The 24,647-nt window shown below is 37.8% G+C and overlaps 1 protein-coding gene across 1 annotated transcript in view; it reads right to left on the bottom strand.

The window, feature by feature from the left end:
• Positions 1 to 24,647, bottom strand: part of SREK1IP1 (SREK1 interacting protein 1) — a 52,483-nt gene that overhangs the window by 13,520 nt on the left and 14,316 nt on the right. Inside the window, exon 3 of the mRNA XM_082621635.1 lies at positions 9,734 to 9,877. Coding sequence (XP_082477761.1) covers positions 9,734 to 9,877 — 144 coding nt within the window. The remainder of the gene's footprint in view (positions 1 to 9,733; positions 9,878 to 24,647) is intronic.

The following is a 24,647-nucleotide window of genomic DNA, read 5'->3' as shown; positions in this document are numbered from 1 at the left end:
TTCCTTATGTTATGGAAACATTCAGTCTTTTATCATTAAGTATAGTGTAATCTTTCTGTTTTTTATGGACATCCTTTATCAGGCTGATGAAGTTTCCTTCTTTTCCTAGTGTGCTGAAAATTTTTATAAAAAATGGAAGATGGACTTCCTCAAATAATTTTTCTTAAAATATTGGTTTTCTTAAAATACTACAGATTTTCTTCTTTGGTCTGTTAAAAATAGCAAATTACAATGACTTTTGAATGTAAAACAAATATTGTATTCTTGCAATAAACTCCACTTGGTCATAATATATTATCCTTTTTATGTATTGTTGGATTTGACTTACTAACATTTTTAAAATTGCTTAGAATTGCTTAAAATTCTCTTTGAGAGTCTCTGCTTTCCTTGTAATGTCTTCATCTGTTTTTTTTTAATTTAAAATTTAAAAAAAAATTTTTGACTGAGTTGGCTCTTTGTTTCTGTGCGTGGGCTTTCTCTGGTTGCAGCGAGTGGGGGCTACTCTTCGTTGTGGTGCACGGGCTTCTCATTGCAGTGGCTTCTCTTGTTGCAGAGCATGGGCTCTAGGTGCACGGGCTTCAGTAGTTGTGGCACGTGGGCTCAGTAGTTGTGGTGCACGGGCTTAGCTGGCTCCGTGGCATGTGGGATCTTCCCCGGGCAGGGCTCAAAGTCGTGTCCCCTGCATTGGCAGGCGGATTCTTAACCACTGTGCCACCAGGGAAGCCCCTCTTTATCTGGTTTTGTTATTAGGGTAATGCTGGTCTTATAAGTTGAGTTGGAAAGTATCCCCTCTTTAATTTTTAAAAGATTTTATGTAGAAGTGGTATTACTTCTCCTTTAAATGTTTGGCAGAATTCATGAGAAGCCATTCGCCATGGCGTTTTCTTCGCTGAAAGTTTTAAAACATTTAACTTCTGTAATAGATGCAGACCACTCAGTTTACCTATTTCTTCTTGAAAGAGTTTTGGTAGTTTGTATCTTTCAAGTAATTTGTCCAGTTTATCTAAGTTGTCCAATTTATTGGCATAAGGTTATTCATAATATTCTATTTTAGCATCTGTGTAATCTGTAGTGTTGTTACTTCGTTCATTTCTGATACTGGTAATTTATGACTTTTTTTTTTAACCCAATCAGTTTGGATAGTGAATTTTCACTTTTATAGATCTTCTCAAAGAACCAGCTCTTGGTTTCAATCATTTTTCTCTATTGTTTCTCTATTTTCCATTTCACTGATTTCACCTCTGATCTTTTTTCTTTCTTTCTTTCTTTTTTTTTTTTTGTGGTATGCAGCCCTCTCACTGCTGTGGCCTCTCCCGTTGCGGAGCACAGGCTCCAGATGCGCAGGCTTAGCCATGGCTATGGCTCATGGGCCCAGCCGCTCTGCGGCATGCGGGATCTTCCCGGAACAGGGCACGAACCCATGTCCCCTGCATTGGCAGGCAGACTCTCAACCACTGTGCCACCAGGGAAGCCCTCACCTCTGATCTTTATTATGTCCTTTCTTCTGCTTACTTCAGGTTTCATTTGCTCTTCTTTTTCGAGTTTAAGGTAGAAGTTGAAGTCATAAATTTGAGATATTTCTTCTCTTCTAATACAGGCATGGAATGCCATAAATTTGCCTCTAAGTGCTGCTTTAGGGACATCTCATAAATGTTATGTTGTATTTTTATTTTCATACAGTTGAAAAGTACTTTCTAATTTCCTTTGGCTCTTTTTTTTCTTTGACCCAATGGGACATTTAGAAGTGTGTTAGGCTACAATTACTTGGGAATTTTCCAAGAAGCTACCTGTTATCGATTTCTAATTTAATTTCCTTGTGGCTAGAGAAGATACTTTGCATGACTTGAATACTCAAGTTTATTGAGACTTGTTTTATAGCACAGAATAAGGTCTATCTTGGTAGATGTTCTGTGTGCACTGAGGAAAAAAAAACTGTATTCTGCTGCTGCTGAGTGAGGTGTTCTATAAATGTTAAATAGGACAAGTTGGTTGACAGTGTCATTCAGGTATACTTTATCCTTTCTGATTTACTGCCTACTTGTTCCAACAATTACTGAATTGTAATGAAATCTCCGACTATAAATGTAGATTTTTTTTATCCACAAGGATTTTCCCTGGTAGTTCTATCAGAGTTTGCTTCATATATTTCAAGTTTTGTTACTAGGTATAGAATACTAGTGTTGGTATTCCATGTTCTCTTGACTGACCCTTTCATCATTATGAAAGAAAAAAAAACCTTCTTTATCCCTTGTAATATTCTTAGTTTTGAAATCTACTTGATTTGATCTTAAAATAGTCACTTTCACTTTCTCTTGAAGAGCTATTTTTGTTGTTGTTGTTTTATAACTACCATAAGTTTAGAAGAACTACTGTTAGTATGTTAAAAAAAAAAGTTATGAGAAATTAAACAAATAAAACTAGCTCTGGGAATAATTTCCTCTTCCATTTAGGAATGATGGATAAGGAATCCACTGACTAGATTACATAGAGAAATTAGCTCTAGAGTTCAGGAATTTTTTTTCCTGGTCATTTACCCTAGGAACTAGCAGTAGTGATAATAAGAGGATATGAGAATTCAAGCACTGAAGACAAAAGCTTATTTTTGATAGTTCACTGTTTCTATACTACCATTATTAAAACAATTTCACCTCTATTTATTGAGGTTCCTCTGAGACAGAATGTTGAAATACACACAAGCATAGTAGGGAAAAGAGTTTGAGTTTTTGCAAAATAATAACTTCTTGGAAAATGATACAACCAACCTTTGGAGTACAAAATAGAAGGCAAGAAGGTCCTTGTGTACTTTAGCCCTTAAATTTTGTAATGATAAGCAAGAGTGGTAGTGTCTTGTGTAACACACAGGAGTCAAGAGGTTATGATCCAGTCTTTAGAGACAGCTTTAGGATACTACGGCAGACTCATCCTAGCAGTATCAGCAGGTTCAGCTGCTAGATCTTTGTCTGCATATCTGTCACCAGGTTGTAGCTACTCTCACTGCTTTTAAATGCCTGACTAGGCAGTTCCAAACCTACACCCATTAATCTAAATTTCCCATTCCCTCTTGTGTTTTCCAATCAACCACTTTGCAAATATCTTCTGTAGTTATCTTATAATAAAAAGTACATTTGAGCCAAAAATCGGCTTTACTCCAATTATCCTGTGGATTCATTTAAGTCCTATCTTTATTAAGCTTGAAACCACCCTTGTAAGTCATTCATTTGAATCTGATTCCAGCAGTTACTAAAGGGGTGGAGAGAGATTTATGACAAGATGCAAATACCTCATTTTGACATTTTCCCCTATGCAGTTTGCAGTGTAAACCATCTTTAAATAAAATCATGTATGTATTTAACATAAACTCTCCTAAACAAACAAAACAAAAAACCAAACTAAGCCACAAAAGCCCTTAAGTTTGTCAAAATATATTTCTGTACTGAACTAAAAGAATACTGTTAAATATTAAGGGATGAGATATGAGGAAAGGACTACCTTCTAATTACAGACAAATTGCTGATTAATATTAAATAACATTAGGTAAATTGAATGAGGGGAAAAAAACATCTATACTCTTGAATTTCTTTGGTTCTTTGTAAATACAGTAAGTCCCCTGCACATGAAAGAGTTCCATTCCGAGAGCACGTTCATAAGTCCAATTTGTTTGTTAAGTCCAACAAAGTTAGCCTAGGTACCCAACTAACACAATCGGCTATATAGTACTGTACTGTAATAGGTTTATAATACTTTTCACACAAATAATACATAAAAAACAAACAGAAAATAGAGAAAACATTTTTAATCTTACAGTACAGTACCTTGAAAAGTACAGTAGTACAGTACAACAGCTGGCGTACAGGGGCTGGCATCAAGTGAACAGGCAAGAAGAGTTACTGACTGGAAGAGGGAGAGGAGGTGGGAGGTGGTAGAGCTGAAGGATCATCAGCAATAGGAGACGGAGGGCAAGCTGCAATCTCACTCACTCCTGACGTTGATGGCACAGGTTCTGGTTCCTTGCTGGATTCAATTCTATCTACCCTCTTGAAAAAATGATCCAGTGATGTCTGGGTAGTAGTTCTTTTTTTCCTCATCATAGATGATACAGTAGCACTGGACTGTATTCTGAACGGCTGCTGCAACCTTCATGTGCCGTTCTACGTTTGGGTCCTGAGCCTCAAAAACTAACAGTGCCTCCTCAAATAAAGAAACTCCCTTTGCCATTTCCTGAGTCGTGAATCTCTTCTGTTCTTCAGCAGTACCAGCTGCATCACCACTGCTTTTACACTTGCTCCCGGACATCCTAGGCTTGAAATAAAGATACTACACTACTGTACTCTATACAGTACTGTACAGTAAAGTATGCAAAAGCACAACCACCTGTAGAGGATGCATGCATGTGATAATGTACTCCAGACACGTGAACTAACGTATGTGACTGGACAGGCAAATGCACGTTCACCTCTTTGAAAGTTCACAACTTGAAGGTTCGTCTGTAGGGGACTCACTGCACTGTAACATAAACTGTTCTTGAGATATTTGCTACTACCACTTACAATTCCAAAAGCAAACTTCAGGAAGTTCAAAGCACAGTCTAAAACCTTAATAATTTTGAAATTGTAGTACCAGTAGACAGTAAGCATGTTTATACATACACACACATAACAGTGAGTTAGTAAGAGCTTATTATCCTTGCTTTCGTCATTTGATCTTTTTCTTGGTGATATAATTTTCTAAGGCTGCACAGGTCTCAGTATAGTAAGACAATAATGTTTGTTCCCATCCATGTCAAGGCCTGCTCTCACATTCCCTAATTTGCATCAATAATTGATTATGATGTAATAATTTAATCAAAATCGATATATTTGTCATTTAGTCTTTTGTTTTCAATGAATGATATTAAATCAACATTTAAAAATATGAAATATAATAGAAGCAAATATATACAGAAACAAAATAGAAAGCAAAACTACAAAAAGAAGTTTCAAGATTCATTTTTTGGTGACATTTCTCTCTTTTCCCTTTTCATGTCTGTATTTCATAACAGCAGGACAACTAATTAGATAAGTAACTAAAAATTAGTTGCCTTCTCATGGCTCACTATTTTTATTCTATCATTAAAAAAAAAAAACTTACCATATTCAAGAGTGTTGGTACAAGAGCTCTCTAGCTCTAAGGACCAAGGAAGGATTCAAGGAGCCCCCACGACTACCTAAAGGATGTAGGTCAAGAACTCACACTCAATCAGTCAGTATTTCATCCTCATCCTTTCAGAGATTCTGAGCAATATCAGCAAGTTATCAGTGGAACTAACAACCACAACCTCTAGGCCCCTTCCTCTGTGTGCTTAGGAACCAATCTATGGTTTATTTTGGTGGGGATCCCTGGGATTCCATCAGGTGACCATGAAATAAATATGGACCCCTTCTATAATACTTTATTATTGGAATCTCTATGACATACTGGAATGAACACTGTCCTGGGTGGACGTCATGAGATGGAACAGAAATTCTGAGCCTTTAAGTGACTATGGTCAAGCATACCTTTTAAGGAAGAAAAAGGGAGAAAAGCTAGATTGAGGAAGCCATTCTCAATGTGAGGTTAGGGGAAAGCTGATGCTAATAAGGAAGCTTCACCAACTATTCCCTGTCCTGGGGGTTATTATATGTTAACTCCCTCCCCTTTCTCCCAGAGCGGATCTGTCCCAGGTCTTCTGATTGAAAATCACCTCTAGAATAAACCACTATTCATGGTGGGAGCGTACTTTATCCTTCAAGATTGATGTAATAAGGAAAAAAAGGTCAAGAACCAATAGACTGGATGATCTCTAAGGTAGGAGAGCAGCACATTGTAATGAAAATGGTACAGGACTAGTAGGAAAGAAACCTGGATCATGGTGCTGGCTCTACTGTGACCAGGTAGTGACTTTGGAAAGTCACTTGTTCTCATTTTCTTTTTCTACAAAACTGGTTTTTAAACTATTTGTTCTAAAGATTCTTCCTAATTCTAAAGTTTTATGCATCTATTAAAAAAAAACAGAGCAGTATAGATGAATGGGGTAGAAAGTGTCCTTGTGGAATTAAGGGTCTTAGGTTTTCTGTCCTAGTATCTTTTGTTGTGTTCCTATGTGGCTGGGCTGCTCTCTATTCTGGCGCGGCTGTCTTTCTGGCCTCTTTCTTTACTAGCATGCTACAAATTTCCCTTCTTATCGTTTCTTTTTTTTTTTTTTTTTTTTTGCGGTATGCGGACCTCTCACTGCTGTGGCCTCTCCCACCGCGGAGCACAGGCTCTGGATGCACAGGCTCAGCGGCCATGCCCCACGGGCCCAGCCACTCCGTGGCATGTGGGATCCTCCCAGACAGGGGCATGAACCCGTGTCCCCTGCATCAGCAGGCGGACTCTCAACCACTGCACCACCAGGGAAGCCCCCTTCTTATCTTTTCTATTTCCTACATTCCTTGTCTTCCTTTTTTCAGTCTATTCCCATACTTTGGTAGAACACTTATTCCAGGGTTTTTCTAAGAAAGGGTAAGTGAGAGGCAAATTGTTTTCTGAGACTTTGAATGTCTGACAATGTCTTTATTCTACTTTCACACTTGGTTGATAATTTGGTTGGGTATATTATTCTAATTTGGATATAATTTTTCTTCAAAAATTTGAAAGCATTTTCCATATTCTACTAGCTTCCAGTATTGCCTTAGAGAAGTACGAAACTATTCTGACTCCTGATCCTTCACCTGTGTCCTGTTTTATCCTCAACTCTGGAAGTCAGGATTATATCTTTTTGTTTCCTATGATATGATGTTCCATAATGGTGTGCCTTTGTGTGGGTCTGCTTGTACCACTGTGCCTGGTACTTGTTGAACCTTTTCATCTGGAAACTAATTCTTCAGTTCTTGAAAAAATTTTCTGTTTTCTTTTTCTGGGACTCATTTGAATGAAGTATGTCCTAGAATGACCCTTCAATTGTTCTATCTTTTTTCTCTCTTTTTGCTCTTCTTATTTTTCTTCAACTTTATCTTCCAACTCTATCAAGTTTTCCACGTCTGCTTCTTTTTTAATTTTCAAAAGCTCTTTTGTTGTTTTTGTTCTTCTTTACAGTATCTTATTTATGTTTCACGCATGGTGTATCTTATCTTTCTATGAAACTAAATATTAATGATTTCTGTTTTCTCCCTGTACAGACTCATATTTTTCAAGTTGATTTTTTCTGTTTTGGTATGTATATTTCATGTGAGACTCTTTCCTCAGAAATTTAGTGCTCCTCATTGTCTAAAAAGCTGACTGGAAGCTTTTAGCAAGCAAAGCTTAGAAATCTGGACTTCACTGATAATCTGGTGAGGCCTTGTCTTTGAAGAATCCCTAATGTCAGTATCCCTGTTTCATTCTTCTTAGACTGGTCAGATTTCCCAGAGATGTATCTTCAAATCTTCTGCCTGGGTGATATATGTCTGGGAACCAAATAAGTGAAGATGGCTAGAAGGCTCTCACCATTCTGTATCTAACCTTTAATTTAACTATTTTCATTTGTGTTTGGTGTGTCCCAGTTTAAAGACCGTTTGTCTTACCTGGCTAGAGAATAGACCTGTGGCAGTCTGCTGAGGCAACAGGGCTTCACAGAGTAGGGAAAGGGAACAGAACATCTAACTACTTCAGGCTTTTAACCAATCCCTGTTTTTAGTCTTACAAATATTCTCACTTCCAGAAATACCCAAGGATACTCATTATCAAGACTTTAAGGGGTTTTACAGTGTATAATCAGGTTACTTCTCAGTCTTCCACACTGTTAAAGGGTTGAGCTCTCTTAAAGTGTTCAGTCCGTTATCACTAACCCAACTGCTTTTCAGCAAAATTTTTTGACTCTTATTTTCTTTTCCCTTGTGAGTTTATGTCCTTAAAAATTTCTTCTACTACTATTTTAGTGTTGTTTCAGTAGGGAGCAGAAGTAAATCTATATCTTTACTTATGTATAAAGATCCTGCGGCATGTGGGATCTTAGTTCCCCAACCAGGGATTGAACCCGTGCCCCCTGTAGTGGAAGCACAGATTCTTAACCACTGGACTGCCAGGGAAGTCCCAAAAGTAAATATTTATATTCAAGCAGCTATCTCTACCCTTAAGTTGTATATACTCATATTTACTGTTACTCTTCTTTGCTTTCTTTGGAACACTATCCCTCTTCTGTCTTCTCAGCTTGTCCTAGTACCCTGGCATTTGACTTTTTCACTTACCTTCACTGGATATAATATGGAAAGGTTAAAATTTTTTAAAGCATTTATTGTTCTCTGATGATCTAAAATAAGTTTAACCTTTTTTGTATCTCTCTCATGCCATGCCTAAACCCATATACAGATAAGTTCCATTTTGCTTCTGTGTGACAACTACCATATAACATTTTGTAGTTTACAAAATATTTTCACATACAGCATCACATTTTATCCCTAAAAACCCCATTGCAAGGCTAGGTTATTTTATACACAAGATGGGAAACAAATGGTTAAACAGTGGTCTGAAATCTGTTCTCTTCTTGAGGGGAAAGGAGAATGTCCCAGGAAAGAAAGAAGGTAACTTGGTCAAATCTCTTCATCAACATGCTAATGACAGACCTTCTGGAAATAAATTATTTGCTAGCCAGAGAATCCTTTTTTGTGGGGGGAGGAGGGGTGTGGCTTAAATAACAGAAATTTATTTCCTCACTGTTCTGACAGCTAGAAGTCCATGATCAAGCTGTTGGCAAGAGAATCCTTATTTATAAACTGCTTATAGCAGGATGTCTAAGATTGTTTATGGCAAATAATCCTGGAATCTAGGGATTTATGGGGCACAAAACCATAATCCCTGGAAAATGTAACTATGGGCATAAAATTGAGATGCTTCATGACCAAAATGACTTTCTTTCGTGTAAGTAATATAGAAACCGTTTATGTTAACCTTGGCCAGAGTGGGTACCTGGGAGATTGTACCGTAGTCCTGAAACTCTTGCTGCTTTGCCTATGCCTCATAATCACTTGTATACTTGAAATTACAGTTGACCCTTGAACAACGCAGGGGTTAGGGATGTTGCCCCTCTGTGCTGTCCAAAGTCCAAGTGTAACTTATAGTTGCCCTCCATATATGCGGTTTCTCCATATCCATGGTTCCACATCTGTGGATTCCACCAACCGCAGCTTATATAGTTCTGCAGTATGTATTACTGAAAAAAATCTGTGTAAAAGTGGACCCATGCAGTTCAAACCCATGTTGTTCAAGGGTCAATGGTATCAGTAAAGCTTGACACTGCTAAGATCTCTGATATGAATGAGTGTGATTTGACAATCCAATCCTTTGTGTTATCCCAAAAGGAAACTGAAGTTCAGAGCAGTTAAGTGATTTGCTACAAGTCACATACTAAAAAATAGCCAAATAGGAATAGAAACCAAATCTTAAATCAGACTCTTTGTACCATGTGATACATTCCAGTGGGATGGAAAAACAAAAAACAAAACAAAACACAATAAAACCTGTGTTGTGGAATAAGAAATAGACATGCCTGTTGGTTCTATCACTGACCAACTGTTTGACTTTGGGCAAATTACTTACAATGTTCAGAGCCTATTTCCTTACCTATGCAGTACTTCTTACATAAGAGGCAAAAGATATCTTAATGACAAATATAATAGAACAATAGATAAACATGACATAATACAGCAGAACATTTAGAAACATTTTTAAAGGATGGAGGGGGAAAAAAAGTATTGCTTACTTTTTTCTTGTAATGCTTGCAGTTTATTCAGTTCTTCATTCTCTTCATCACTCTCCTCACTACTTGTGCTGCTGACATCCAAAACTATGTCCCTTTTGGGGTCTACTCGGAGAAAATTGCGGCATTCAAAAGTCAGGTGACCAGCTAAGTAAAACAAACAAAAAAGTATGAATGACAAAACTACAGATACATTATATTTTTTTGCTGTGTTTGTTCACTAAGCAACAAGTTACAGTTTAGTTTTAACTTTTATTCAGTGGGTGGTAGTTTGCTTTACCTGAATGAAATATTCAGAAAACTTTTTCTTTTCTTTAACAGGGCTTCTAATTCAATAAACATGCTTTTTGGTTACTTCTTATGGATTTCAGGATATTGAATTAACGTACTTACTATGTACTAAAGAAAATATTCTCAACGTTGGATTTTATGTTTTATTCCTCTCCCATATACCTTTTTGCTTCTCAGCTTGACTACTATACTCATGCAATTACACAGCTGTCACCTAATTAAAGGTGCCATAATAACATAATTGAACATGTTCTTCAAAAGAACACCTAAGATTCTAATTCTGACACCATTCAGTCCTTAAAGATTCTCCCTATAAGAAAACTACAACAGGGCTTTCCTGGTGGCACAGTGGTTAAGAATCCGCCTGCCAATGCACGGGACACAGGTTCAAGCCCTGGTCCAGGAAGATCCCACATGCCACAGAGCAACTAAACCCGTGCGCCATAACTACTGAGCCTGCACTATAGAGCCCACGAGCCACAACTACTGAAGCCCGCATGCTTAGAGCCTGTGCTCTGCAACAAGAAAAGCCACTGCAATGACATCCCTGTGCACTGCACCAAACAGTAGCCCCCGCTCACTGCAACTAGAGAAAGCCCGCGTGCAGCAACAAAGACCCAATGCAGCCAAAAATAAATTAATTAAAAAAACCCCACAACAGTTATCTACTTATTGCATGATGCAATTAAAAAATCAAATATTATTGAATACAAACACCAGAAACAGGAGATAAAATCACTAATAATACCTAAGTGCTTATCACCCACTTGTTAACATTTTGTTTTATTCACTTTTTTTTAAAGTGAAAAACTGCATGTGTGTGTGCACATACACATACACAAAGTTGGAGAGCTTGCACCATCCCTTGGAACACTGTCCCAATCCCATTCCATTCTCTCTTCAGAAGTTGGTATACTGAAGTTGGTGTCTTAGCTTTTCAAAACAGCACTGTATTTTTATTATTTTTTAACATAAACTGAATTATACTTACCTATCATTCTGTAACTTGTTTCTGTCATTCAGTATTATGTTTTGTGATTTATCTATGTTAACATAAGTAGATATAATTATCTCATTTTATCTGATGAATAATGTCCCATTATATAAAAATATATTTATCCTTTCTACTACTGACAGGATCTTAGGTTGCTTCTAGTATTTTGCTATTATAAATAATGCTGAAATGCGTAGCTATACACGTCTCTCTGTGCACACATGGCACAGCTTCTCTAAGGCAGTAGCTTTTGAATTCTTTTGACTAGGGCTGACCGATGGTAAAAAATAACAAAGCAACCAAGTATATTCATATATACATTCATATACATATACACACTAACACACAAAAATTAAAACAAAATTACATGAAGCATTATGACATGTGATATTCAAAAAAAATCAATGCTGATAGAAACCACATAATTGATTTAACAACCCACTAATGATTCACTACAACTCTGTACTAGGATTTCTAGTTCTCTTAATTAAGGATGAAGCCTTTTGGAAGACCTAGATTTACACAAAAGCATCTCCTAGTAGGGTACCAAACTTGGGTGGGGCCCTGAGCCTTGCCTTTATTCTCTGCACCCTGCCAAATACATGACGACAGAAGTTCAAGAACCTTGGATTCAGCAAATACCCTCAAGACTTACCTCCTAGAGGTTCTGCTTTCCTTTGGTTGTTGGCCTCTAAGTATTCTTTAATTCTTTATTTTCTTCTAGCACACTAATCTATCTAATATGTATTGCATATTTTATACAAGTTTCTTAGTTGTTTACAGAAAGGTCCAGTCTGCCATACTGCTGGAACCAAGTTTTCTCTATTGTGATTTCTTGCAAATGAATCATTCAGAAGTGTTCTTTTCAGTTTCCAAACATATGGAGCTTTCAGACTATGCTTTTGTTGATTTCTAAATTTATTACACTGTTATCACAGAGTGGAGTCTGTATGACATCAGTTTTTTAGTATTTGCTGAGATTTCTTTTATGGCCTATCATGTAGTAAATTTAGGGAAAAACTTGATATGTATTTTAAAAGAATATACATCACTATTTGTTGATGTCTATTTTGTTGTTCAAATCTCCATCTTACTTTTTTGTGTAATAACTTCTGATAGTATAATTTTAAGTATCTTTATCACTATAGATTTGTCAATTTCTCCATTATTATTAGTTGAATCACATGAAGTTGCAACTTTTCTGAGTAAAACAGCTGATTATGAACAATATTCAACCTAATATCTATCTGCTCTTTTTCCCCCATCCCTTTATTTTAAATTTTTCTATGCAGTTTTTAGTTTTCTAAGTAGTTTCACTAATAATGACATGTAGCTGGACTTACTTTTTTAATTTAATTTGATACCAGACCAATTTTTCATGTTAATTTGTTAGCTTCAACAAATAGTTCCTGCCTCACTGGGGGCAGTATAAATTCACTCCTCATACCTACACAAGGTATAAGCTCAGGTTGCCGATTCTCGATTATTCCTTTTCTTCTAATTATTATTTTATAGGAACTTAAACACAGTAAACTTTCTCATCACTTTCCCTAGACAGTAAATGGAATTTTTCTAATTCCTGCTTCACTGTTTTTTTGAGCAATCTGGCTCTAAACAAGAGCCTCCACTCTGGCCATGCTGCCATTCCACAGAGGTCTAAAGCTTCACTCCGTATCCCATAAATGTCTACCCAGTAGGCCCGTGGACCTCATTGTTTTCAGCTATCATTCCCTGCTCTGGCTTTGAGCTCCTTTTCCTTTCCAACACCTGGGGATTTCCCTTTTTCAGCTGGGTTATTTTTATTTTTGTTGTTACTCTATTTCTCTCCAGTATCTCTCTGTTTTGGGAGGAGAAAGGAGGACTTTTTATGTTGCTTCAGCTTGCCATTCTGATCAGAACTCCTGATGATACAACTTCTCCTTTACTTAATCTAGCTTTGCATCCAAACACCTTATATTGTAATAAATATTTCATATACACAAAATACTTAATAACCACACTGGCAGCAGTCTGTCTCACACCCATTTTAGCCTTACTTCAATGAAACTGACCCTAAGCTGATAATAAGACAAGTTGCTTGTGAAGCTACAAATAAATTTTCCTTTTCTTTTTAAATTGGGGAATAAGTGAACAAACTTAGAAAATTATTCCAAATATAGTTCTTGTGACCTCTTTTCTGCATAGACTCTCAGGAGACAATGAGCAGAAAATTCTTTAAAAAAGAAAAAAGAACAAAACAGGCCGTGGACCTGCCTGGACACGGTGACTTCCAGCAGGTCCCGCCTCAGCCACATTCTCCAGCCAGCAGCTCCCACCCCCGCCCCCACCCCCCGGGGCCAACATCCTCTCCATGTTTCTTTGTTTGTTTATTATTTATTTATTATTCTTGGCTGCATTGGTTCTTTGTTGCTGTGCGCAGGCTTTCTCTAGTTGCGGTGAGCTGGGGGCTACTCTTTGTGGTAGTACGTGGGCTTCTCATTGCAGTGGCTTCTCTTGTTGCAGAGCATGGGCTCTAGGTGCGCGGGCATCAGTAGTTGTGGCACACGGGCTCAGCAGTTGTGGCACATGGGCTTAGTTGTTCCACAGCGTGTGGGATCTTCCTGGACCAGGGATCAAACCTGTGTCCCCTGCATTGGCAGGTGGACTCTTAATCATTGCACCACCAGGGAGGTCCTCAGCAGAAAATTCTTAGATGACCAGAAACTTAAATTTTGACCACAGATATGTAGAGACATTTCAAGTTATAACATTTTAGTAGCTGACTGTAAAGAGTAACGTGGCTTTTTCAGAAATGGAAAAGCCAATCCTTAAATTCATACAAAAATGTAAGGGACCCTGAACAGCCAAAACAATCTTGAAAAAGAATAAAGGTGGAAGACTCACCTTTCCTGATTTCAAAACTTACCACAAAGCTATAGCAATCAAAACAGGGTGATAGTGTCATAAGGATAGTCATATAGACCAATGGAATAGAATTTAGAGGCCAGAAATACACCCATACATATATAGCCAATTGCTTTTTGACGAGAGTGTCAAGTCTATTCAGTGGAGAAAGAACAGTCTCTTCAACAGATCCTGGGACAACAGGATTTCCACATGTAAACGAATGAAGTTGAACTCCTTGCCTCACATCATATGCAAAAACTGACTGAAAATGGATTAAAGACCACAACAATATAAGAGCTAAAACCATAAAACTCTTAGAAGAAAGCATGGGGTAAATCTTCTTTAACTTGGATTTAGCAATGGATTCTTACATATAAAACACCAACAGCACAAGTAACAAAAGATAAAACTGGTAAGTTGGATTTCATCAAAACTTAAAACATTTGTGCAAAGAAATTATTATGAAAGTGAAAAGTCACCTACAGAATGGAAGAAAAGATTTGTAAATTATATATCTGATAGGGTTAACTATTTAGTATATATACAATTCCCACAACTCAAGAACAAAAAGACAACTCAAATAAAACATGGGCAAAGAAACTGAATAGACACTTCTCCAAAGAAGATATGCAAATGGCCAGTAAGACCATGAAAAGACACCCAACATCATTAGTCTTTAGAGAAATGCAAATGAAAACCATGAGATATCACTTCACATCTATTAAGATGGCTGCAATTTTTAAAAAAGAAAAGAGAAAGGAAAATAAGTGTTGGCAAGAATGTGGAGAAACTGGAAATCTTGTACATTTCTGGTGGGAATATAAAATGATGGAGCTGCTGTGGAAAACAGTCTGGCAACGCCTCAAGAAGCTGCACACAGATGAACCAGCATTCCACTCCTAGGTATATACCCAAAAGAATCAAAAACGGGGACTCAGACACACACTTATACAACAAAATTCATTGCCCATTAATCACAATAGCCAAAAGGTAAAAATAACCCGTGTCTATCAATATATGAATGGATAAAGAAAATGTGGTGTATCCATACAATGAAATATCATTCAGCCATAAAGAGGAATAAAGTTATGATACATGCTACAACATGAATGAACTTTAAAAACATTATGCTAAGGGAAATAAACCAGACACAAAAGGACAAATACTATATGATTAGACTTACATGAAATATCTAGAATGGCTAAATTCATAGAGATAGAAAGTAGATTAGAGGTCACCAGGGTGTGGCAGAACGGAGGAGTGGGGAGGTACTCCTTAAGGTTTATAGAGTTTCTATTTGGGGTGATGAAAAAGTTTTGTAATAGATAGGGGTGATGGTTGTACAACATTGTGAATGTAATTAATGCCACTGAATTGTATTCTTGAAAATGGTTAAAATGGCAAATGATGTTATATGTATTTTACCACAATTTTTTTTGAATTTTATTTTATTTTTTTATACAGCATGTTCTTATTTGTTATCCATTTGATAAATATTAGTGTATATATGTCAATCTCAACCTCCCAATTCATCCCACCACCTCCCCCCCAGCCTCTTTCCCTGCCATGGTGTACATACGTTTGTTCTCTACATCTGTGTCTCAATTTCTGCCCTGCAAACCAGTTCATCTGTACCATTTTTCTAGGTTCCACATATATGCGTTAATATACGATATTTGTTTTTCTCTTTCTGACTTACTTCACTCTGTATGACAGTCTCTAGATCCCTCCACGTCTCTACAAATGACCCAATTTTGTTCCTTTTTATGGCTGAGTAGTACTCCATTGTATATATGTACCACATCTTCTTTACCCATCTGTCTGTTGACGGGCATTTAGGTTGCTTCCATGACCTGGCTATTGTACATAGTGCTGCAGTGACCATTGGGGTGCATGTGTCTTTTTGAATTATGGTTTTCTCTGGGTATATGCCCAGTAGTGGGATTGCTGGGTCATGCGGTAATTCTATTTTTAGTTTTTTAAGGCACATCCATACTGTTCTCTATAGTGGCTGTATGAATTTACATACCCACCAACAATGCAAGAGGGTTTCCTTTTCTCCACACCCTCTCCAGTATTTGTTGTTTGTAGATTTTCTGATGATGCCCATTCTAACTGGTGTGAGGTGATACCTCATTGTAGTTTTGATTTGCATTTCTCTAATAATTAGTGATGTTGAGCAGCTTTTCATGTGCTTCTTGGCCATCTGTATGTCTTCTTTGGAGAAATGTCTAGTTAGGTTTTCTGCCCATTTTTGGATTGCATTGTTTGTTTTTTTAAGACTGAGCTGCATGAGCTGTTTATATATTTTGGAGATTAATCCTTTGTCCGTTGATTTGTTTGCAAATATTTTCTCCATTCTGAGGGTTGTCTTTTCGTCTGGTTTGTAGTTTCCTTTGCTTTGCAAAAGCTTTTAAGTTTCATTAGGTCCCATTTGTTTATTTTTGTTTTTATTTCCATTACTTTAGGAGGTGGATCAAAAAAGATCTTGCTGTGATTTATGTCAAAGAGTATTCTTCCTATGTTTTTCTCTAAGAGTTTTATAGTGTGCAGTTTTACAGTTAGGCCTCTAATCCATTTTGAGTTTATTTCTGTGTATGGTGTGAGGAAGTGTTCTAATTTCATTCTTTTATATGTAGCTGTCCAATTTTCCCAGCACCACTTATTGAAGAGGCTGTCTTTTCTTCATTGTGTATCCTTGCCAACTTTGTCATAGATTAGTTGACCATAGGTGTGTGGGTTTATCTCTGGGCTTTCTATCTTGTTCCATTGATCTCTATTTCTGGTTTTGTGCCAGTACCATACTGTCTTGATTACTGTACCTTTGTAGTATAGTCTGTCATCCAGGAGCCTGATTCCTCCAGCTCCATTTTTTTTTTTTCATCAAGATTGCTTTGGCTATTCAGGGTCTTTGGTGTCTCCATACAAATTTTCAGATTTTTTGGTTCTAGTTCTGTAAAAATTGCCATTGGTAATTTGATAGGGATTGCACTGAATCTGTAGATTGCTTTGGGTAGTATAGACATTTTCACAATATTGATTCTTCCAATCCAAGAACATGGTATATCTCTCCATCTGTTTCTATCATCTTTAATTTCTTTCATCAGTGTCTTATAGTATTCTGCATACAGGTCTTTTGTCTCCTTATATCAGTTTATTCCTAGGTATTTTATTCTTTTTGTTGCAGTGGTAAATGGGAATGTTTCCTTAATTTCTCTTTCAGATTTTTCATCATTAGTGTATAGGAATGCAACAGATTTCTGTGCATTAATTTTGTATCCTGCAACTTCGATTAGCTCTAGTAGTTTCCTGGTGGCATCTTTAGGATTCTCTATGTATCATGTCATCTGCAAACAGTGACAAGTTTTACTTCTTCTTTTCCAATTTGTATTCCTCTTATTTCTTTTTCTTCTCTGATTGCTGTGGCTAAGACTTCCAAAACTATGTTGAATAATAATGGTGAGAGTGGACATCCTTGTCTTGTTGCTGATCTGAGAGGAAATGCTTTCAGCTTTTCACCATTGAAAAGGATGTTTGCTGTGGGTTTGTCATATATGGCCCTTATTATGTTGAGGTAGGTTCCCTCTATGGCCACTTTCTGGAGAGTTTTTATCATAAATGGGTGTTGAATTTTGTCAAAAGCTTTTCCTGCATCTACTGAGATGATCATATGGTTTTTCTTCCTCAATTTATTAATATGGTGTATCACATTGATTGATTTGCGTATACTGAAGAAGCCTTGCATCCCTGGGATAAATCCCACTTGATCATGGTGTATGATCCTTTTAACGTGTTGTTAGATTGTGTTTGCTAGTATTTTGTTGAGGATTCTTGCATCTATATTCATCAGTGATATTGGTCTGTAATTTTCTTTTTTTGTAGTATCTTTGTCTGGTTTTGGTATCAGGGTAATGGTGGTCTCATAGAATGAGTTTGGGAGTGTTCCTTCCTCTGGAATTTTTTGGAAGAGTTTGAGAAGGATGGGTGTTAGCTCTTCTCTAAATGTTTGATAGAATTCACCTGTGAGCCATCTGGTCCCGGACTTTTGTTTGTTGGAAGATTTTTAATCACAGTTTCAATTTCATTACTTGTGATTGGTCTGTTCATATTTTCTATTTCTTCCTGGTTCAGTCTTGGAAGTTTATACCTTTCTAAGAATTTGTCCATTTCTTCCAGGTTGTCCATTTTATTGGCATAGAGTTGCTTGTAGTAGTCTCTTAGATGCTTTGTGTTTCTGTGGTATCTGTTGTAACTTCTTTTTCATTTCTAATTTTATTGATTTGAGTCCTCTCCCTCTTTTTCTTGATGAGTCTGGCTAATGCTTTATCAATTTTGTTTATCTTCTCAAAGACCCAGCTTTTAGTTTTATTGATCTTTGCTATTGTTTTCTTTGTTTCTATTTCAATTATTTCTGCTCTGATCTTTATGATTTCTTTCTACTAACTTTGGGTTTTGTTTGTTCTTCTCTCTCTAGTCCCTTTAGGTGTAAGTTTTGATTGTTTATTTGAGATTTTTCTTGTTACTTGAGGTAGGCTTGTATAGCTATAAACTTCCTTCTTAGAACTGCTTTTTCTGCATCCCATAGGTTTTGGATCTTCGTGTATTCATTGCCATTTGTCTCTGTGTATTTTTTGATTTCCTCTTTGTTCAGTGATCTAGTTATTTAGTAATATATTGTTTAGCCTCATGTGTTCGTGGTTTTTATGTTTCTTCCCCTCTAATTGATTTCTAATTTCATAGCATTGTGGTCAGAAAAGATGCTTGATATGATTTCAATTTTCTGACATTTACTGAGGCTTCATTTGTGACCCAAGATGTGATCTATCCTGGCGAATGATCTGTGTGCATTGAGAAGAAAGTGTAATCTGTTGTTTTTGGGTGGAATGTCCTATAAATATCAATTAAATCTATCTGGTCTACTCTGTCATTTAAAGCTTGGGTTTCCTTATTTATTTTCACTTTGGATGATCTGTCCATTGGTGTAAGTAAGGTGTTAAAGTCCCCCACTATTATTGTGTTACTGTCGATTTCCTCTTTTATAGCTGTTAGCATTTGCATTATATACTGAGGTGCTCCTATGTTGGGTGGAAATATATATATATAATTGTTATATCTTCTTCTTGGATTGATCCTTTGATCATTATGTAGTGCCCTTCCTTGTCGCTTGTAACATTCTTTATTTTATAGTCTATTTTATCTGATATGAGTATTGCTACTCCAGCTTTCTTCTGATTTCCATTTGCATGGAATATATTTTTCCATCCCCTCACTTTCAGTCTAGATGTGACCCTAGATCTGAAGTGGGTCTCTTGTAGACAGCATATATATGGGTCTTGTTTTTGTATCCATTCAGCGAGCCTGTGTCTTTTGGTTGGAGCATTTAATCCACTCACATTTAAGATAATTATCATTATGTATGCTCCTATTACCATTTTCTTAATTGTTTTGGGTTTGTTCTTGTAGGTCGTTTTCTTCTCTTGTGTTTCCCACTTAGAGAAGTTCCTTTAGCATTTGTTGTAGAGCTGGTTTGGTGGTGGTGAATTCTCTTAGCTTTTGCGTGTCTGTAAAGCTTTTGTTTTCTCTGTCAAATCTGAATGAGATCCTTGCTGGGTAGAGTAATCTTGGTTGTAGTTTCCTCCCTTTCATCACTTTAAATATATCATGCCACTCCCTTCTGGCTTGTAGAGTTTCTACTGAGAAATCAGCTGTTAACCTTATGGGAGTTCCCTTGTATGCTATTTGTTGTTTTTCCCTTGTTGCTTTCAATAGTTTTTCTTTGGGGGCTTCTCTGGTGGCGCAGTGGTTGAGAGTCTGCCTGCCGATGCAGGGGACACAGGCTCGTGCCCCGGTCTGGGAAGATCCCACATGCCGCGGAGTGGTTGGGCCTGTGAGCCATGGCCGCTGAGACTGTGCTCCACAACGGGAGAGGCCACAACAGTGAGAGGTCAGTGTACCAAAAAAAAAAAAAAAAAGTTTCTCTTTGTCTTTAATTTTTGTCAATTTGATTACTATGTGTCTTGGTGTCTTTCTCCTTGGGTTTATCCTGCCTGGGACTCTCTGCGCTTCCTGGACTTGGGTGGCTATTTCCTTTCCCATGTTAGGGAAGTTTTCACCTATAATCACTTCAAATATTTTCTTGGGTCCTTTCTCTCTTTCTTCTCCTTCTGGAACCCCTATAATGCAAATGTTGTTGCGTTTAAAGTTGTCCCAGAGGTCTCTTAGGCTGTCTTCATTTCTTTTCATTCTTTTTTCTTTATTCTGTTCCACGGCAGTGAATTCCACCATTTTGTCTTTCAGGTCACTTATCTGTTTTTCTGCCTCAGTTACTCTGCTATTGATTCCTTCTAGTGTATTTTCTAGTCTATTTTTCATTTCTGTTATTGTATTGTTCATCTCTGTTTGTTCTTTAATTCTTCTAGGTGTTTGTTCTTTAATTTTCTAGGTCTTTGTTAAACATTTCTTGCCTCTTCTCGATCTTTGCCTCCACTCTTTTTCTGAGGTCCTGGATCATCTTCACTACCATTATTCTGAATTCTTTTTCTGAAAGGTTGCCTATCTCCACTTCATTTAGTTGTTTTTCTGGGGTTTTAACTTGTTCCTTCATCTGGTACATAGCCCTCTGCCTTTTCATCTTGTCTATCTCTCTGTGACTGTCGTTTTTGTTCCACAGGCTGCAGGATTGTAGTTCTTCTTGCTTCTGCTGTCTGCCCTCTGGTGGATGAGGCTATCTACGAGGCTTGTGCAAGTTTCCTGATGGGAGGGACTGGTGGTGGGTAGAGCTGGCTGTTGCTCTGGTGGGCAGAGCTCAGTAAAACTGTAATCTGTTTGTTTGCTGATGGGTGGGGCTGGATTCCCTCCCTGTTGGTCGTTTGGCCTGAGGCAACCCAACACTGGAGCCTACTGGGCTCTTTGGTGGGGCTAATGCCAGGTTCTGGGAGGGCTAATGCCAAGGAGTACTTCCCAGAACTTCTGCTGCCAGTGTCCTTGTCCTCAGGATGAGACACAGCCACTCCCCGCTTCTGCAGGAGACCTTCCAACACTAGCAGGTAGGTCTGGTTCAGTCTCCTATGGGGTCACTCTCCTTCCCCTGGGTCCCTATGTATACACTACTTTGCATGTGCCCTCCAAGAGTGGAGTCTGTTTACCCCAATCCTGTCTAAGTCCTGCAATCAAATCCCGCTAGCATTCAAAGTCTGATTCTCTAGGAATTCCTCCTCCCGTTGCCAGACCCCCAGGTTGGGAAGCCTGACATGGGGCTCAGAACCTTCAGTCCAGTGCATGGACTTCTGTGGTATAAGTGTTCTCCAGTTTGTGAGTTACCCACCCAACAGTTATGGGATTTGATTTTATTGTGATTGAGCCCCTCCTACCACCTCACTGTGGCTTCTCCTTTGTCTTTGGATGTGGGGCATCTTGCTTGGTGAGTTCCAGTGTCTTCCTGTCGATGATTGTTCAGCAGTTAGCTGTGATTCCAGTGTTCTTGCAAGAGGGAGAGAGCGCATGTCCTTCTGCTCCACCATCTTGAAGCAATCTCCTACCACAACTTTTTTAAATGGGGAAAAAAGCACCACGGCACAGTATGAAGTCTTACTAATAACTAGATTTCAATTTTCTGTTTTCCTATTTAATAACAGAGTAATCCTCTTGAGCCTGTTTTCTGATTTGTCACAATAATTATTTGTAACAATAATAATCAATAATAATGATTTTTGGCAAAGCACTGATGTAAAACTTGAATTAACTAATTTAATCTTTACAACAAGTCTATGGAACTAAGTACTATAATTATCTCATTTTACAGACACAAAACTGAAGCACAGAGTGGTTAAGTAACTTGCCTAAAGTCACACAGCTAGTAATTGCCAGCTAAGGTTTGTACCTACATGCCAGACCAATGGTTTTGAATGTTCACAAAAATGGAGACTATGAAACCTACTTCACAAGGTTGTTTTAGGAATGAAATGCAATGAATCATACCCTTTAACTGCTTAGTACAGACCCTAGCACCAAGCAGATATTCAATACACAGTACCAGGTTCTTACCAGTTATTGTACCAATAAAAGCAAAGGCATATTCTCTCTTGTTCTCACTCAAGGAGTGGCTATGTGGGCAACTCTAAGTGTCCAGTAACAATAAAACCTACAGTTTCATTTAGACTGTGCAGATAAAAATGTGTCAATGCATTAAAAAAAACTCTTGTTTTATAATTAGGGTGCCCATGCACTTCTTTCTTGGCCTACAGAGTGTACAGACTAGGCTAACAAGTACTAATTTTTACCAGGCTTTGTCTCGACCTAAGGTCCTGAGTTTTGAGATGATGAAAGCTACATTATAAACTTCTGAATTCTTAAACCCAGTTAATTCCCCAAACTTCACATCCCTATCATTTTGGTTCCCACCCAAAAGTGCAGGCGTCTGTATTCATATTACTTCCCTGAAGTCTCATCCACACATTGCTCTTTCTGTTCCTCTGACTTAACTAATCATCACCCCCTTCTCTCCCCATCTTTTTGACAGCTTCTGAAACGTGCAATCCCTGGTGAACAAACTGTGCTACCTGTTCACAGAATGCTCCCTCTACTGCTTTTTTTAAGGGATACTTGGCTCTTTCCTGCAGATGCTTCTTTACAGTTTACCTCTGTATTATTAGCATCCTCCAGGCTCCTCAACACTGCTTCCACATAGCAGTCCCCTACGCTCCCCTGCAGCCCTCTGCTGCTGTGTAACAGCCCCGTCCACCAAAATTGTTGGAGCCTGACTCACACTCTAGCTCTTTACCTTAAGACCTTCCATAGCCTCGACGGACAGCCTATGGCTTTGGATGGCTTTTCTCAGCTCCTTGACGATCTAGATGGCCATGGCCACACAAGGCTCCTTGTCATCACCTGGAACTGTATCATGTCTGAAATCTTAAACTCCAATATTATAGTACTTTGACTATAACCTTTTATCCTTCTAGCCTCCTTATTCCCTTACACCCATGCACAGATCTGTTTCTGAATCTCGTTAAGACCTTCAGTCACTTAATCCCTTCATTTTTCTCTTAGTCTATCATTCCTGACCATCTGAACACTCTTTTATAAGCCTCATTGACTCTTTCATATTCCTGTTCTACTGTACCTCACTGTAAAACAACGAATCTGGGTCAAAGCTATCCTTTCTTTGAGTCGTGCCTACCCCTGAGCAGCCAAACAATTCTTGAACACAATCACACATTCATGGACATGAGCACAAACACAAACTTTTTCATTTTTTGTTTGTTTTTGGTCAACTTCCTCTCCTATTCCCCTTAATGACTTTTCCAAACTAATGCCTGACTTAAATCATTCTTCGACCATTCCCTGGCCTACTCAGTGCCTCCTCCCAAAACAATGATCCTGCCTCCTAATTTACAAAGAAAAAGGCAGCATCTCCTTCTACTTTGTCTCTGCACCTGAAAACAACCATATTTTTCTCACCTAGTTTCCTCCAGACTTAAGAGGTATCCTTGTCATACCTCTTAAGAGAAACTTCCATAATCTTCTCCTGTCTCCAATATCTACAAGATCTCTTCTAATATACCCTTGGTCTATATACACATCTTATACTTCCGATATAAAACCCTCCATTTATCCCATATTCCCTTCTAGGAATTATTCAATATGATATGAATGTTTGTGTCCCCCAAAATTCATATGTTGAAATTCTAACCCCTATAGGTGATGGTATTAGTAGGTGGGGCCTTTGGAAGGTGATTAGGCTCTGAGGGTGGTACCCTCATGAATGGGATTAGTGCCTTCTAAAAGAGACTCCAGAGAGATCCCTAGCCCCTTGCACCAATTGGGGATACAACAAAAATCTGTGACTTGGAAAAGGGCTTTCACCCGACCATGCTGGCATCCAGAACTCAGACTTCCAGCTTCTAGAACTGTGAGCAATATATTTCTGTTGTTTATAAGCTACCCAGCCTGTGTTATTTTGTTATAGCAGCCCATATGGACCTTAAGACAGTACCCTACTTTTCTCATGTAAATTTCTTGAAAAATGGAAATAACATAGGCCCTATCCCTCACCATTCAGGCCTGAATCTACAAAGTTTGTTTCATGACCTACAACTCTACTTAAACCGATCTTGCTAAGGTCAGCAAAGCATTCTACCTGGCAAATCCAGTGAACATTTTTCAATCTATTTCTCACAAATCTTATCTGTTACACCTGACATTTCTCCTCAACCTTGAAAACCTTTACTCCTTTGGCTTATATGATGCTGCCTAGTCCTGCTTCTCCTGGCATTGTAACTTCTTGATCGCTTTTTTCAGCTCATGCCTATCTATTTTGCTCCATCTGTTGATATTTTACTCCACCAAGAGTCTGTTATTCATTGTTCCAAAGTTTGTTTATATATCATGTAAGTAAAAAAATATGAATGTGGAAAAAAAAAGAGTAGTTGTTTTCATGAAACAAAGCAGTACTTCTGGAAAGGTTTGATTTAGACGAACTGCTTTAAAAAAACAGTTTTCAAATTAGGTTTTGGTAAGAAGACTTTAAGATAGGAGAAAAAAACCTAAAACAGTGAGAAAAGGTATCTTTTTTTCTCAAAGGGGTGTCATTGGCATTTTGGGCCAGACAATTCTTCATTGTCCAAGACACTGCAGGACGTTTATAGTTCCTGGACCCTACATACTAAATGTCATACTGCTCTTCTCCTGTATGACAGTTGTTATGGGCAACTAAACAAAAAAACCTTCACAGATTTCCAGGGAACC

The sequence above is a fragment of the Mesoplodon mirus genome (genome assembly GCF_964341445.2).
Source record: "Mesoplodon mirus genome assembly, chromosome: 5".
NCBI lineage: Eukaryota > Metazoa > Chordata > Mammalia > Artiodactyla > Ziphiidae > Mesoplodon > Mesoplodon mirus.
Note: the sequence above shows the minus strand (reverse complement) of the source record. Positions and strands in the feature narration are given on the sequence as shown.